The 17,253-nt window shown below is 39.7% G+C and overlaps 1 protein-coding gene across 3 annotated transcripts in view; it reads right to left on the bottom strand.

The window, feature by feature from the left end:
- Nucleotides 1–17,253, bottom strand: part of DOCK4 (dedicator of cytokinesis 4) — a 1,768,257-nt gene that overhangs the window by 111,329 nt on the left and 1,639,675 nt on the right. For all 3 annotated transcript variants that reach the window (XM_085653188.1, XM_085653189.1, XM_085653190.1), the window contains 2 exons: nucleotides 16,932–17,013; nucleotides 16,719–16,828 (listed from right to left, as the gene is read on the bottom strand). In XM_085653188.1, coding sequence (XP_085509314.1) covers nucleotides 16,719–16,828; nucleotides 16,932–17,013 — 192 coding nt within the window. The remainder of the gene's footprint in view (nucleotides 1–16,718; nucleotides 16,829–16,931; nucleotides 17,014–17,253) is intronic.

Genomic DNA, 17,253 nt, shown 5'->3' with positions numbered 1-17,253 from the left:
AGTAGAGAGTGAGTAGTGGAGACTGAGTAGCAGAGAGAGTAGTAGAGAATGAGTAGTAGAGAATGAGTAGTAGAGTGAGTAGTAGAGAGTAGTAGAGAGTGAGTAGTAGAGAGTAGTAGAGAGTGAGTAGTAGAGAGTAGTAGAGAGTGAGTAGTAGAGAGAGTGAGTAGTAGAGAGTAGTAGAGAGAGTAGTAGAGAGTAGTACAGAGTGAGTAGTAGATAGTGATTAGTAGAGAGTAGTGGAGAAGTAGAGTGAGTAGTAGAGAGTAGTAGAGAGTGAGTAGTAGAGTGAGTAGTAGGGAGTAGTAGAGAGTGAGTAGTAGAGTGAGTAGTAGAGTGAGTAGTAGAGAGCAAGTAGTAGAGAGTGTGTAGTAGAGAGAGAGTAGTAGAGGGTGAGTAGTAGAGAGTGAGTAGTAGAGAGAGTAGTAGAGAGTAGTAGAGTAGTAGAGAGTGAGTAGTAGAGAGTGAGTAGTAGAGAGTGAGTAGTAGAGAGTAGTAGAAAGTGAGTAGCAGAGAGAGTGGTAGAGAATAGTAGAGAGTAGTAGAGTGAGTAGTAGAGAGTGAGTAGTAGAGAGAGAGAGTAGTAGAGAGTGAATGGTAGAGAGTAGTAGAGTGAGTAGTAGAGAGAGTAGTAGAGTGAGTAGTTGAGAGCGAGTAGTAGTGAGTAGTAGAGAGTAGGAGAGAGTAGTAGAGAGTGAGTAGTAGAGAGTGAGTAGTAGAGTGAGTAGTAGAGAGGGAGTAGTAGAGAGAGAGAGTAGTAGAGAGAGAGTAGTAGAGAGTAGTAGAGAGTGAGTAGTAGAGTAGTAGAGAGTGAGTGGTAGAGAGTACTAGAGAGTAGTAGAGTGAGTAGTAGAGAGTGAGTAGTAGAGAGTAGTAGAAAGTGAGTAGTAGAGAGTAGTAGAAAGTGAGTAGTAGAGAGTGAGTAGTAGAAAGTAGTAGCGAGTGAGTAGTAGAGAGTGAGTAGTTTAATTTAAAAGGAACACAATGAGGAGGTTCATGTTGCCATAGAAATTATGATTAGTGAGGAAAAAAGAAAAATTAGGGCACATTTTGAGTGACTTATCAAATCCTCTTCTATTTCATTAAAAAATTCTGACATGCAGACTGAAACATGCACTTTCAATACCAGCAGCAGACTTCCCTGATGAGCAGTAGCTTTACTACAGTGATCTAATGAGCAACTAGAGTGCTGCCATTCAGAATTTATGGAAAATGTGGGACACATCTGAATGCCTTCTTGATGGAATCAAAGTAAACAAGCATTGAAAATGCAATAGGTCTCGCCCTCGTTTAAGTTAAAGCAATTCTGTTTGTAATTAGGTGGCTTTTTAGCTTTGCTTGTATTAGAGTTTTTCAAACTTTCATGTACATACCATGCATATGTATGCATATATGTATATGTTTGCTTTAATTTATATTTATATAGATATGCAGATTATATTTATATGTTAATATATTCACTGAAAAAACCATAGGTTTCACACACGTTGTAGTTACGAATTAGCATTTAAAAAACCTTGCAAATTCACTTAAAAAACCATAGGTTTCACACATGTTATAGTTAGCTGGACATTTCACTCGTAAAAAACCAATGAAATTCCCCCGTTATAGTTAGTGCAGGCAACTATAACTCACGCGACCGCAATCCTCTGCTGATGACGTCAGATATTACATCACTGTATTTAGACACTTATTTACCCATGTCTTCTTCCATTAATCTTTAGCTATACATATATTACAAATATTTATTTTTCATAAAGACACATATGTCATCAGTGATGTAATATCTGACGTCATCAGCAGAAGATTGCGGTCGCGTGAGTTATAGTTGCCTGCACTAACTATAACGGGGGAATTTCATTGGTTTTTTACGAGTGAAATATCCAGCTAACTATAACATGTGTGAAACCTATGGTTTTTTAAGTGAATATATATATATGTGTATATATATATATAGATATATATTACCTACTGGCGGTCGCCAGTAGGTAGTTATAGTTAGGACTCTGTTTCCATAGGAAAACCGCAACATTCTATTTGGAATAACTTTGGCGCCGGTCGACGAATCCTCGCGAAATTTTCAAAATAGGTGGGGCGCTACGCTCCGCTCCTACCCTGAAAGTCTCGGGGGGATTCGTCAAGCGGGGTCTGAGATAAAAGGGGGGTCCCAAAACGCGTTTTTCCCATGCATTTTTCCATAGGACCTTTAGACACAGCTACAGCCCGAACGGCTGAACAGAGTTCCTTGAAATTTGGCAGAGAGGTAGTCTACAGGTCAAGGAAGTGCCTTTTGTAGGTTTGGTGTAAATCTGTTCAGTAGATTCTGAGAAAATAGCCTTTAAATCAATATATATATCTGAGCCAGCTTACGGTGCGCTTACGGTGCGCTTACCGTACGCGCACGCCGCCGTGCGCGAGCGCGATTCTGATTGGCTGTTAGATCTTAGTAAACATTCAAATCGGTCGAAACCAGGAAGCGGCGGCCGCCATTTTCTCTCTCGCAGTCTGAGAGGGGGTTAAAAAACAAAGGCCAAAAACATGTAAAGGGGCTGTTTAGACAGTTCCTAAGCACCCAGCCATGTTGAGGGAGTCCTCAAAGACCCCCCAAGGCCAAAAACGGAATTTTAATTTTTTCGATAATTTCGCCGATTACGCTTACCGTACGCGTACGGTAAAAAAATATTTTTAAAAAAAATTATCCATACTCTCCCCACCCCATGTGCAAATGGTGCCCGAAGGGCACCATTTGTGCACGGATTATTATACATGTGAAAAATTAAAATATTACCTTTCACAACGAAGCGCATCATATGTCCTCCATGTGCGCACGGTGCGCGAAGCGCATCGTGCGTACATGGCCCATCTAGCGTAACGTGGGCACGCGGTGCGCGTAGCGCACCGCGTGCCCACCGTGCGTGCACGGCACTAACTGTGTAAAGTGGGCGCGCGGTGCGCGAAGCGCACCGCGTGCTCACTGTGCGCGCACGGTGCGCGAAGCGCACCATGCGCTCACGGAACGAACTGTGTTAAGTGGGCGCGCACGCCACGAATGGCGTAAAGTAACTTAGCATTTAAAAAAACGTACAAATTCACTGAAAAAACCATAGGTTTCACACACGTTATAGTTAGGAATTAGCATTTAAAAAACCTTGCAAATTCAATGAAAAAACCAAAGGTTTCACACATGTTATAGTTAGCTGGACATTTCACTCGTAAAAAACCAATGAAATTCCCCCTTTATACTTAGTGCAGGCAACTATAACTCACGCGACCGCAATCCTCTGCTGATGACATATGTGTCTTTATGAAAAAAAAATATTTGTAATATATGTATAGCTAAAATTTAATGGAAGAAGACATGGGCAAATAAGTGTCTAAATACAGTATTAGCATCAGCAGAGGATTGCGGTCGCGTGAGTTATAGTTGCCTGCACTAACTATAACGGGGGAATTTCATTGGTTTTTTACGAGTGAAATGTCCAGCTAACTATAACATGTGTGAAACCTTTGGTTTTTTCATTGAATATATATATATATACATATATATATATGAGTATGTGTGTATATATATGTGTGTATAAATGTATATATATACACACACATATTTCTTTTTAATTGACGGGAAATCCCCCAAATCTCCATTTATTAATTACCTATACCATCCCAAACCCGTTCACCCCTAACCCCTAACAACACCCTCACTACCCTATACCCCTGTCAATCCCAAAACCCTAAAAACACCCTCACCAGCCTATACCCCTACCCACCCCGAAAACTCTAAAAACATCCTCACCACCCAATACCCCTGCCCACCCAAACCCCTAAAAATATATATATATCTACATACATACATCTATATATATATATATATATATATATTACCTACTGGCGGTCCCCAGTAGGCAGTTATAGTTGGGACCTATTATGCATAGGAAATCCGCAACATTCTATTTAGAATAACTTTGGCGCCGGTTGACGAATCTTCGCGAAATGTTTAAAACTCGTGGCCCGCTCCGGTCCGCTCCTATCCTGAAAGTCTCGGGGGATTCGTAAAGCGGGGGCCGAGAAAAAAGGGGGGTCCCAAAACGTTTTTTCCCCATGCAATTTTCCATAGGGACCTTTAGTCGCAGCTACAGCATGAACTGCTGAACGGAATTACACCAAATTTGTCAGAAAGGTAGACCTTGGTTCAGAGTCGTGCCTTTTGCTTAAATGGTGTAAATCTGTTCAGTAGTGCCTGAGAAAATCAAAAGTAAAATCACATGTATATCTGGGCGGAGCCTAACCACACATCTCATCGTGAGATCTGATTGGCTGTCAGCACTTCATCCAAGAAGTGTTGGCAGCCATCTTGGGACCAATATACATGATAGCACCTCATTAAAAAGCATTGCAGTTAATAGAAGGATTTAAGACTTTAGTTACATTATAAATCATTTGTTGATGGTACCATACTTATTTTAGGAATTGTGGTATGTTCGAAGGTGATTTTACCATGTGAAAAAGCCTTCTGCTGGGATATCATGAATCATGTTTGAGAGAAACCTATTTTCTCATGCTATTCAAACAGAGGTTTGGAAGGTGATCTATAAGCTAAACTGAGAGCATATTTTCTGTAAATTCACATTATCTTTCTCAGTCATGTGAGAATGAAGTCTGACATTCTCAGTAAAACATGTACATCCAACAAGGACAGAGACTGTCAGTTGATTCCTTTGTGTTCTACTGCATCTTCCCAGAGTGTTCCAAAGAACAACTAGAGCGCTAACAGTCCCACTTATGAAAAAGGTATGGCACACCTGAAGCCATCTTGATTGGAATAAAGTGGTAACTCTTAAAACATTTAATTTAAAAAGGAACAAAATGAGGGGGTTCATTTTGCCATGGAAAGTATGATTAGTGCTGCCGAAAGAAAAATTAGGGCACATTTTGAGTGACTTCTCAAATCCTCTTCTATTTCCTAAAAAATTTCTGACATGCAGACTGAAACATGCACTTTCAATACCAGCAGCAGACTTCCCTGGTGAGCAGTAGCTTTACTACAATGATCTAATAAGCAATTAGAGTACTAACATTCCGAATTTATGGCAAATGTGTGACACATCTGAATGCCTTCTTGATGGAATCAAAGTAAAAAACTGAAAGTATTCCTACTGAGGAGACTGTAGTAAATGAGGAAATTAGGAAACTTCATAACAAATAAGTCTCCCAAGATGGCCAACAGAGACAAAAGAGCCCAAATGTAGCACAAATATCACCCAGATGTGGCCCAAGTATAGCCCAATGACAGAATGTCCCAGAGTGTTCTAAAGAACAACTAGAGTGCTAACAGTCTTACTTATGACAAAAGTATGGCACACCTGAAGCCATCTTGATTGGAATAACGTGGTAACACTTAAAACATTTAATTTGCAAAGGAACAAAATGAGGGGGTTCATTTTGCCATAGAAATTATGATTAGTGCTGCAGAAAGAAAAATTAGGGCACATTTTGACTTCTCAAATCCTCTTCTATTGCATTAAAAAATTCTGACATGAAGACTGAAACATGCACTTTGAATACCAGCAGCAGACTTCCCTGTGAGCAGTAGCTTTACTACAGTGATCTTTTTTTTTTTTTAATATATTTTTATTGGTTTAGACAGGGAAATCAAGAGAAACATAGTTACACTGCGAAGAAAAAATATATGAAAAAAGGAGATAATCATACAGACAATGGGAAAAAGCCAATTAATCACTGCAAGTAACATATTACAAAACCAGCTATACACTTCAAAATAACGGTTAAACAATTAAAAAAAAAAAAAAAAATACATCCCTAAATCTCTTCAGTTTCCCAAATTGGGCCCCATATCCGAAGACCTCTTCTTTTGACTCTATTTCCTTTACATTTATAAAGTGCCTTCTCTAAATTAAAAACATGATGAAGTCTTGAATACCATTCCTGAAAGGAGGGTGGTTCAGGATCCTTCCAATGAGTTGCAATGGTTAAACGAAAAATGGCCAAGGCCATAAAATAAAAATAAATTTGGGAAGAATCTAGACATAGACTATCATCAATCCCTAAAATGATCAGAGTTGAGGTTAGTCGTGCCGAACCACCAGTAACCTGATTAAGAAAATTCTCTATCTTTGCCTTCACATTAACAAGTTGATTACATCCACTAAACATATGTATTATATCTGCCGGAATATAATTGCATCTAGGGCAACAATCAGTTTCCCTTTTCCCCCAACTGAAGAGTTTAGCAGGGGTATAGTATAACCTAAACAAAGTTTTGAAATGTTGAGCTTTAAGGTTAGCTGCAAGAAATATTTTTTTTGACAAATAAAGAGACCTACAAATGTCCACGTCTGGGTCCCCTAGTAAGCCTGCCCAGACACTTTCGGAACTGACGATATCATCTTGATTAGCATTCAGCAAGATTAAGTATAAATCCTTTATTCGAGGCTGCCTATGCCCAAGCCAATCAAGCATCGGTATATCGTCGAATCCAGTTATTTGAAACTTTGCGGTTTTAATAATCTCCCTAAATTGTAGATATTTAAAAAAAGTCTTAGTTTCCACCCCAAATTGACTTTGAAGCTCTTGAAAGGATTTTAGCTCGGATCTCACGAATAAGTCTCCAATTAGATTTATACCAGCCAGTTCCCAGGTTTTTCCTAAATTATCATAAAATAAAGGTGGAAAAATAGACGAGCGCCAGATAACATGATATTTATGTATCTTGGGGATCCCCAGAAATTTGCTTATTTTGCTCCAGACACTCCAGGCGGTTCTGACTATTTTGAACCGCGTTCTCTTATAATAGCTGCCATCTAACTGCCTTAGTAAAACGCCTGGTGCATAGTCTCCTAGTGCTAATTCATAGACAGATGGAGGGGAGTCCATGTTATACAGCGCCGAAGTTATACCTGGTCCAAATTTTGGTCGAAATAAACTAACCATTTGCTGCAGCATTACAGCCCAAAAATAATATTTCATATGGGGGATAGCTAATCCGCCACGGTCTTGTGGCAAAGTCATCAACTTTATAGATCTTCTAATATTTTTGTACCCCCATACAAACTGAGAAAATATCCCGTCAATTTTTAGAAAAAACTCTTTAGGGGGCTCAATTGGAATGCATCTAAAAAGATAAAAAAAATTGGGAAACATAGTCATTTTAATGATGTTAGCACGTCCTATGATGGAAATATATAATTTATCTATGCGCTTTAAATCAGTGCTAATCTTAGTTAGCAACTGTGGGAAATTAATATCCCAGATAGTTAAAGCGCCCGCACTTATATTAATCCCTAGATAGGTAGCCTCCAAGGATCTCCTATCATCGTTAAGCGGGGTATTATCAGAGCAAACAATCTTAGTTTTCGATGTATTCAACCTGTATCCAGATTGGCGACCAAATTCTAATGCAAGAGCCTCAATACGGACCAACGCAGTCAGGGGGTCAGGGGTGATTATAGCGATGTCATCCGCATACGCTAAGATTTTTGTACTAAATCCCCTAACCACTATAGGTTTAATAGCCTGATCGTTAAGCATAGATCTTATTAGAGGATCTATGTACAGAGCAAAAAGAATCGGGGAACATGGACATCCCTGTCTGGTGCCACGTGAGATCTTAATTCTCCCGGATTCCATCCCCATCATTTGTATTTTTGTATATGGTTGTAAGTACATGGCCTTTATGGTGGTCTGAATACGAGGACCAAAGCCATTAGAGTTTAGAATCTGCCAAAGAAAAGCCCACTCAACCTGATCGAAGGCTTTCTGTGCATCTAATAAAATCAGAGACATTTGACCCCCCAACTGTTCGGTGATATCAAATAAGGAGATCACCCGGCGCACATGATCCGTTGTTCCACGCGCGGGAATAAAGCCATGCTGCCATGGGCTAACCAAGGAAGCTATTATTTTTGATAGCCTGTTGGCTATAATTTTAGAGTATAATTTCTCGTCGGTGTTAATCAAAGAAATAGGTCTATATGAGGCTGGATTAACAGATGGTTTCCCTTTTTTCAAAAAAACAATTAAATTAGTGTCTTTCCAAGAATGGGGTGTAGTACCATGATATTGTACTGCTAAAAATAAATCCAGAAGTATGTGTGATAGCTCGGGGTACAAAACCTTATACAATTCTATAGGAATTGCATCGGGACCAGCAGCCTTACCAGATGCCATGGACTGTAAAGCCTCGTCAACCTCAGCTTGTGTAAAATCTTCTTCCAGTTCCTGTAAAATTTCAGGAGTAGGAGTAGGAGTAATTAAACCCTGACCTGTGGCAGATTGAGGATCAGTCTGAGATTTATAAATATCTCCATAAAAATCAGCAAAAACTTGAAGAATGTCCTGAGGATCTGTTACACTACTCCCATCACCCCGTTTAACCTCCAGGATATTGTTAGCCGCAGTCCTCTGTTTTAATTTTAATGCAAGGTGCCTTCCGGTCTTTTCCCCATATTCGTAGTTCTCCCTGGTTCGTATTTGATATATTTTAGCATTCCTACTATTGTATATTCCGTTTAATTTAGCTTTAACCTTTATCACTTCTAGTTCAGCTAGCCTCGCAGCATCCTTCTGTTTATTAACAATAGATCTAAGATGTAGTTCCTCATTCATAGAGAGGTCAGCCATAAGTTTCTGTACAGTCACCCTATACTCTTTCCTGAGGTGTCCAGCAAAACTTATAATTTCCCCCCTTAAATATGCCTTGAACGTATCCCAAACAGTTTCCCTTGACGCACTATACCGATTTATGTCAAAGAACTGCTTGGTTGAACTCCTGAGATGATCTACAAATCCTTCAGTTACAAGAAGTTTCCTATCAAAGGACCATTTACTAGGGCGATTCAGAAATGCCGAAAGCTCCACTTCTAATATCAACGGGTTATGATCTGATAGGATCTTTGGGATTTTCCGTATATTAGCACGGTCTATAAGGGAGGTAGAAATATAAAAATAATCTAGTCTAACATATTTCTGGTGGGGGCAAGAAAAATAAGTATAGCCGGCATCTCCTACTACCTTACGGGTCCACACGTCAACTAATCCATGGCTCCCAGCTAAAGCTTTAAGAGCCTTATATACCCGAGGCTTTCTTCCATCATACCCCCCCAAAGAGATATCCGAAATACCTAAATGGATATTAAAATCCCCACAAACTATAAGTGGGGAAGGCCAGGCTGCCAGCTCAAGCTCCAACTCACCCCACAGATCCGAATCATCAAAGTTGGAGCCATAAATTGTACATAGAGTTACTCTACAAGGTAATAGAGCTATAGCCCATCTCCCCCACCTATCTGCTAAAGTTCGCTCCGTCTCTGACATCCGAGTGGTAGTATGTATAGCTACCCCTCTTGTAGTGGTAGTTTGACGCGAGCAGACCACCTGTTTGAACCCAGGGATACTATTTAACCCTCTTTTTTGAAAAGGTATATGGGTTTCCTGTTGACAAATAACATCTACCCCCCATGAGCGGATAACTTCGGCAGACCTATACCGTTTGCCAGCATCGTTCAACCCCCCTATATTCAAGGAACAAATTCTCAGCCTACCCATCATAATAACTTTTATTCCAATGCAGTGACTTAAAACATCTCAATGACACAGTATCAATCAACCTATACTCTTTACCAAATTTCCCTGATTTCCCTGAAACTTTTACTCCACCCCTTACCCTTCCCACCCCACTCCCTAACCCTCGGCTACTCACCCAACCCACCCAACCCACCCAAACCACCCACCCTGCAAGTGAAGGCAACAGACCAGCCAGGTCTGTAGGGGATGAATATTGTGCTCTCCCGAAAATAAACGTATCTTAGCTTTCCTAAAACTATCTAACACTCTCTTAATCATCTGCAAAAAAGAATAGCGGGGGAATTACCCAAAAACCCGATATTAAGCCGATTACGCCTCAGATTAAACCTTCCCTCCTGTATCCAAAAACTCCTTTGCCTTAATCTCGGATGTAAAAAAGCTTGTAGTATCCTTCCAAATTACTTTTAAGCGAGCAGGGTTTAAAAGAAAAGCCTGAGCTCCTTTCTCTTGGAAGGGTTTAATCATCTGACGTAGACGCCACCGGCGCTCCACGGTGACATGGCAAAAGTCGGGTCTAACAAAAAAAGAAAACCCCTCAGCTTTTAATTGGGCATCTGGTCTAGCTCTTTCAAAAACACTTTGCCTCAACAAAAAATTCCCAAAATATACCAATAGCGCCCTAGGTTTAGCATTAGGACGGAGAGGTGGACGAATAGAAAAGGGAACTCTGTGCGCCCTTTGTACCTCCTTATCCCAGTCCCAGCCAACCAAATCTGGCAAAGAGGTCTGCAACAATTGGACAATGTAAGTACGAGAGTCAGACCCTTCCTTTCCCTCTGGAATACCCAAGAATCTCAGGTTGTTCCGACGCTGATAATTTTCCCCCTCCTCAAGTTTCCACTGAATATCAATTAATCGTGCCTCATGAGCATCCACTTGACCTTTGGAACCAGCAACCTCTGATTCCAAAACTTCTGTCCGAGTCTCAATATCAGTCATGCGATCACTTATATCCTTACAGGTCTTAGCGACCTTCCTGATTGCCCCTTGAAGTTTACGATAGGCATTCTGTGATCTCTTGCTTTCCGCCCGGGACTCCTCTCGGTGTGCTGCAACACATTGCATAATCGACTCTAATGTAGAAGGAGCTGGATTAAGCCCAGCTTCTGAGCCAGTAATTGAGTTGGGATTAATACTGCCCATCAATTGATCTCCGAGTGTATAGTCCCACACATGAAGCCATCTTGATTGGAATAAACTGGTAACACTTAAAACATTTAATTTAAAAAGGAACACAATGAGGGGGTTCATTTTGCCATAGAAATTATGATTAATGCTGAAGAAAGAGAATGAGGGCACATTTTGAGTGACTTCTCAAATCCTCTTCTATTTCATTAAAAAATTCTGACATGCAGACTGAAACATGCACTTTCAATACCAGCAGCAGTTTTCCCTGGTGAGCAGTAGCTTTACTACAGTGATCTAATGAGCAACTAAAGTGCTACCATTCAGAATTTATGGCAAATGTGTGACACATCTGAATGCCTTCTTGATGGAACCAAAGTAAACAAGCATTGAAAATGCAATAGGTCTCGCCCTCGTTTAAGTTAAAGCAATTCTGTTTGTAATTAGGTGGCTTTTTAGCTTTGCTTTTATTAGTGTTTTTCAAACTTTCATGTTTATAACATGCATATGCATGCATATATGTATATGTATATATAGATATGCAGATTATATATATGTTTATATATGTATGTATATATATATATATTCACTTAAAAAACCATAGGTTTCACACATGTTATAGTTAGGTGGATATTTCACTCGTAAAAAAACAATTCCACCGTTATAGTTAGTTCAGATAACTATAACTTGCGCACCCGCAATCCTCTGCTCATGACGTCACATATTACATCACTCATGACATGGTCAGTGGCATCACTCTTGACATCACTGATGACATCATCCTTGTGATAGAGTGGCGGTCGCGCGAGTTATAGTTATCTGAACTAACTATAACGGTGGAATTTCATTGGGTTTTTTTTTTTATTGGTTTGCAGTAAGTATACATATAAAAAATTAACATCACTTCAACATTAAATATCAGTGCAAAGATTCAAATTTCCAATTTGCCACATACAAAAATAACACCACTTCTTTATCTGCTCTGGAGATACTAAATCAAATCTAATTCCTCTCAAGACTGGCCTCTCTCCACTTTGTGATAGGAGCCCAGATGCTTTCCCCGAAATCCCGTACTTTTTTCCCTTTCTGTGCATACAAAGAAATCTCAATATTATGCATACCTAGTAGTCTAGAAAGCCACATTTGAAAGGAGGGGGGTACTGAATCTTTCCAACCTGCAGAGATTAATAATCGAAATACAGCCACGGAAATAAACACCAGGGCTGCCTCCGTTCTCCCTACTTTTAATCTGTTGTCCGTGCCTAAAACCATTAAAGTAGATGATAGGTGTATTTTTTTTCCTAACAACATCTCCCAAATTTTTTCTATCTCCCTCCGTATTCCTTGCAGAGACTCACATTCAAAAAACATATGAAGTTGGTCTGCCTCACCTAACTTACATCTGGGACACGTATCATCCTCCCTTATACCCCAAGCAAATAACTTTGCAGGTGTGTAATATAAGTTAAACAACGTTTTGTAGTGCTGTGCCCTCAAATTGGTAGAGCGAAATATTTTCTTATTTAATAGGAGGGCTAGGTCTAAATCTATGTCGGAATTTCCCAATTTTAAAGCCAGAGCTGCTTCTGTTTTTTCTAAATCATCCTGTATTTCCCCACATAGTAGATTATAAAATACCCTGATCTTCTCACTCCCTTTAACCAGCTGGTCGATAATAGGAAATTCAGCTGATATTAAGGTCCTTGGTCTTACAGCCTTCAGCCAGCTAATAGCTTTATTATACAGTAGCCAATGACTTAAAGAAATACCAAATCTAGACTGTAGCGCCTCAAATCCAAGAATCTGATCTTCCCTCATTATATCACCGAGCGTCTTAACTCCTAATTCTTCCCAAACTTGCAGATTCCTGTCTGCTACCATCTGCGGGAATAGTCTAGAATTATATAAATGTAAATATCGATGTATCTTTGGGATTCGGCAAAACTTTGAAATGGCTCTCCAAACCCCCCAAACACCTTCCAATACCTTAAATCGAGCCTTCCTGTAATATCTACGATCAATTTCCCGCATTAAAAGACCGAAAGCTTTTCTCCCAACTAATAACTCATAAATTGTGGGAAGAGTCTGACTGCCATGAAATTCCTGAGTGGATTGTGACTCTGTCCGAAAAAGAATAGACATATGAATCAATAAACAAGACCAATGATACAGCCTCAGATTCGGTAGTACCAAGCCGCCCCTATCCCTAGGGAGAGACAAAAGGTTAGTAGAGCGCCTGACTCTTCCGTACTGCCATACAAATTTTATAAAAATAGATTCCAGGCCTTTAATTATTTTTTCCTCTATAAGAAGAGGTATGGCTCGGAATAGATAAAGAACTTTGGGGAACATTGTCATTTTCAAGACGTTAACCCTTCCTATCAATGAAAGATGTAAAGCATCAATTCTTTTTAAATCTTTTTCTATAGATTGACTCAGTGGACCAAAATTCTCATCTATAATCTTGACTATTGAAGCATTAATTCTAACCCCTAAATATATAGCCGAATCTACAAATCTTTCATCTGTTTTAATAATATTTTTGGAGCATATTATTTGCGTTTTAGATTCATTTAATAAATAGCCTGAGTATTCACCAAAGTCCTTTGCCATTCGTATCAGCTCAGGGAAAGCCTGGTGCGGATCCATCGTGATCACGGCCAGGTCATCTGCATACGCGAGGATCTTGGTTTCATGCCCCTCCCGTATCACAGGTCTAATTCTTGGACAACCTAATATCCTTTGAATAAGCGGATCTATATATAGGGCAAAGAGAATTGGGGAACAGGGGCAACCTTGACGCGTTCCCCGAATTATTGCTATAGTATCAGAACTCTGACCCATAACCACGACTCGGGCGACTGGATTAACATACATTGCCGTGAGTGCACTTATAGCTTTCTCTCCGAATCCTCTTCCTGCTAAAATCCCCCAAAGAAAATTCCAGACCACCCGGTCGAAGGCCTTCTCTGCATCGAGCAGGATCATGGCCATCTCGTCTCCCACGACGGACTGAGCATCAAACAAAGTAATTGCCCTCCTGATATGATCCGTGGTAACACGCCCTGGTACAAACCCATGTTGCCACGGGGAGACCAGGCAACCTATGACCCTGCCCAACCTCTTTGCCAAAATTTTTGAATATAGTTTAGTGTCTGCATTGATTAAAGATATAGGACGATATGAGCCCGGTTTCTCCCTGGGTTTGCCCTTTTTGTGAAAAACCACTATGTTCGTTTCCCTCCATGAGTCTTGAACCACCCCTGTCGATACCACACCATTGAATAAGTCAATTAAAAGCGGGATAATCTCTGCCGCCATGCATTTATAGATCTCCAATGGAATCCCGTCAGGGCCCGAAGCCTTACCGATGGGTAGTTCCTGCAGAGCTGTAACTACCTCATTCTCATTAATGTCCTGTTCCAACTCTTCTCTGGCAGCATTACCAAGCCTAGGACCGTTATCATCATACTCTTGAGCTCGTTGAACACCTGGATTTTCTTCGGTATAAAGGACTTGATAAAAGTTCTTAAAGACCTGAAGAATATCCTTAGCTTCGGTGAACTCCATCCCATTATCTTCTATTTTGATGATATTATTTCTAGCTCTTTTTTGCTTAATTTGTAATGCCAAAATTCTGCCAGCTTGCTCGCCAGTTTCATAACGTTGAAGCCTCACAGTTTGATATTCACTTACTGCCCTAAGTGTAACCAGCTTCTGCAGGTCAGCTCTTACTACTAGCAGTTTCCTTTGGCTCTCATTAGTCTCTCTGCCTTGTGTTATATCAGAGGTAAGTTGTTCCTCAGCTCCTACTAATTCTCTTGTTAACCTTTCGACCTCACTCCGATCTTCTCTTCTCAATCTTGCAGCACAACTTATTAATTCACCTCTTAAAGCTGCCTTGAACGCCTCCCACACAGTATTTCGTGAGGCGCTATATCTATTAGCAGAGAAAAATTCTCCAGCCCATTTCCTTATATGATCTACAAATCTTTTATCTTGTAGTAGTTTCCTTTCGAAAGTCCACCTGGTGGGAACTCCTTCTAGTCTCTCCACTTCGTATACTAACAACAATGGGTTATGATCCGATAATAACTTTGGTAGTTTAGATATTGTTACTCTATTTCTTTCTGAATCAGATACAAAAAAATAATCCAGTTTAGTATATTTCTGATGTGGGTTTGAGAAATACGTATAACCTGGATCTTTAGGCTCCTTCATCCGCCATACATCTGATAGCCCATGTGATCTTATAAGAGATGAAACAGCCCTAAAAATTCTGGGTTTTCGTCCAGAATAAACTTTATTCGAATCCCAATCGGCTGAAATATTTAAGTCACCACAAAGAATTATAGGGGTTACCCAAGTGGCTAACTCTACTTCCAAAAAATCAAACATCTCTGGATCATCATTATTAGGCCCATACACTACACATAATGTAAAACCTTTTTCTAGCTCTACTAAAACCCATCTCCCATTACTGTCGGCTTTGGTCCGTCCCACTCCTCCCAAAGATGATCTTAACAAAACTGCTACTCCCCTATTTGTCGAGGATTGTGATGAACAGGCCCCTAATTCATAGCCATTCATATGCATAAGATTCCTTTTAGCCCATGGAAGGTGTGTTTCTTGGAGACATAACACATCCACTTTATTATGCTTCACAAAGTGAGCTAAATTTTGACGCTTCCTATGATCATTCAGTCCACCAATATTTATAGTACAAATCCTAATATTCGTCATCCTGTAAATCTATTTGAAAAACTAGAGAAACAATCACAACCTGAAGCCTTAACTGAACCCTATTAACAAAGCATTTGCACTGATAGTTAAACCTATTGTATACCAAACTGCAACTTTCTCCCTTTTCCTATTTTCATCCCCCCCCCCCGACCACCCACCACCACCCCCACCAAGCCCTGACATTCTCCCACCCCCACCACCCAAACCTGACCTACCCCTAGCTGTGGAGCGCTCAGACCTAGTCTGTGCACGTGATGAGCTGCGGTGCAAGCGGTGAAGGACAGAAAAATAAGTCATTACTAATTAGCCTCTAAGATCAATAACCTACAACAAAAAACATATACCGCATGTGCAGAAAAGGTAATAAACAGTATAGAACATTTAAGCCAAACTACATGACATTCCTTTTTTTTTTTGCCAACTCCTTGACCCCACGAATAGTTGGTTTTTTATGAGTGAAATATCCACCTAACTATAACATGTGTGAAACCTATGGTTTTTTAAGTGAATTTGCAAGGTTTTTTAATGCTAATTCCTAACTATAACGTGTGTGAAACCTATGGTTTTTTCAGTGAATATATATATATATATATATTCACTGAAATAAACAAAGGTTAAAGTAACAATATGGTTAGGTAAATATGTCAATGACAACATAAAAGTTTTGAACTGAAGAAATCACAGAAATTCACCAGTTAGTTAGCAGTGCTAACTATAACTTGAGCCCCTGCCATGCACTGCTTATGACCTCACATATTACATAACTCATGATTTGTTCTATGACATCATTTATATCACTGGTGACATCTCAAATGACATCACTGATGACATCATCCAAACATTGTGTTACGTTTGTTTTATAGTTTACATAGTGGCGGGTAAGTACCATATTACTTTTCTACCTAATATTGTAGAGTCTGTGTCCAGCTGTGATATCCCATCGGCCAAACTCAAAATCCCATAGGACATAATGGCATTTAGATTTTGGCAGGCAGTATATCTGTCACCGTTTTGATGGAGTAACCTGTCTTCCAAAATCTAAATCAGACCTTTAGTGTTTACACAACGCATATGTTCCTAATGCATCCTAAGTGTGTAGAGGTACTGAACTTATTATACAGCTTTGAATTGAATACGAAAACAATTTCCTGAAATAGTTCTCCTTCACAAAGATATGATGAGTTTACAGGGCAAATCTTATTGATCATGATAGAAAGCCAGTGTGCACTGTGGTGAAGAGTAATGCTTACCTGGGATGACTCAGTAGGAGTTGGGTAGATGGCACTGAAAGGTCTTTCCCTTGGTGAAAGACAGGGGTTGTCTCTAGATTGCTTATGCTTGTCAGATAGTAGAGGTGAAGCTGGAATAAATAAAAACATATTAGGAGATGCTAGTTTTAAATTGCTGCCAAAAACAGGTTAAAATAATATACTCATTAACACATCAAACTTCATCGTACTGACCTCTGGCACTAGATGGAGCAGAACTGGTGACATTTGGCGAAGCAGAATGCGTAGAACTCAGACTTGAGGTAGATGGGCTTGGCTAAAAACGTAGAAAGAACATTATTTTATTGTTCATAATATTGGATCTAAACATTTTACATCCTTTAAAATGTCCAAGCAAATATTAGGAAGCATTTTGAATGATCATATCTCAATTGTTTTTACTTTGCTTTTTTACAGCTACATATTTGTCTTACATGTTTTACTTGATTCAATTCATTCTATCTTCTTGATTCAGTTACTCTCTCTAACAAGCATTGTCACTCTCACACAGAACAAT

Source organism: Triturus cristatus, chromosome 4_1 (genome assembly GCF_964204655.1).
Source record: "Triturus cristatus chromosome 4_1, aTriCri1.1, whole genome shotgun sequence".
Lineage (NCBI taxonomy): Eukaryota > Metazoa > Chordata > Amphibia > Caudata > Salamandridae > Triturus > Triturus cristatus.
This window is presented reverse-complemented; position numbering and strand designations above follow the sequence as displayed.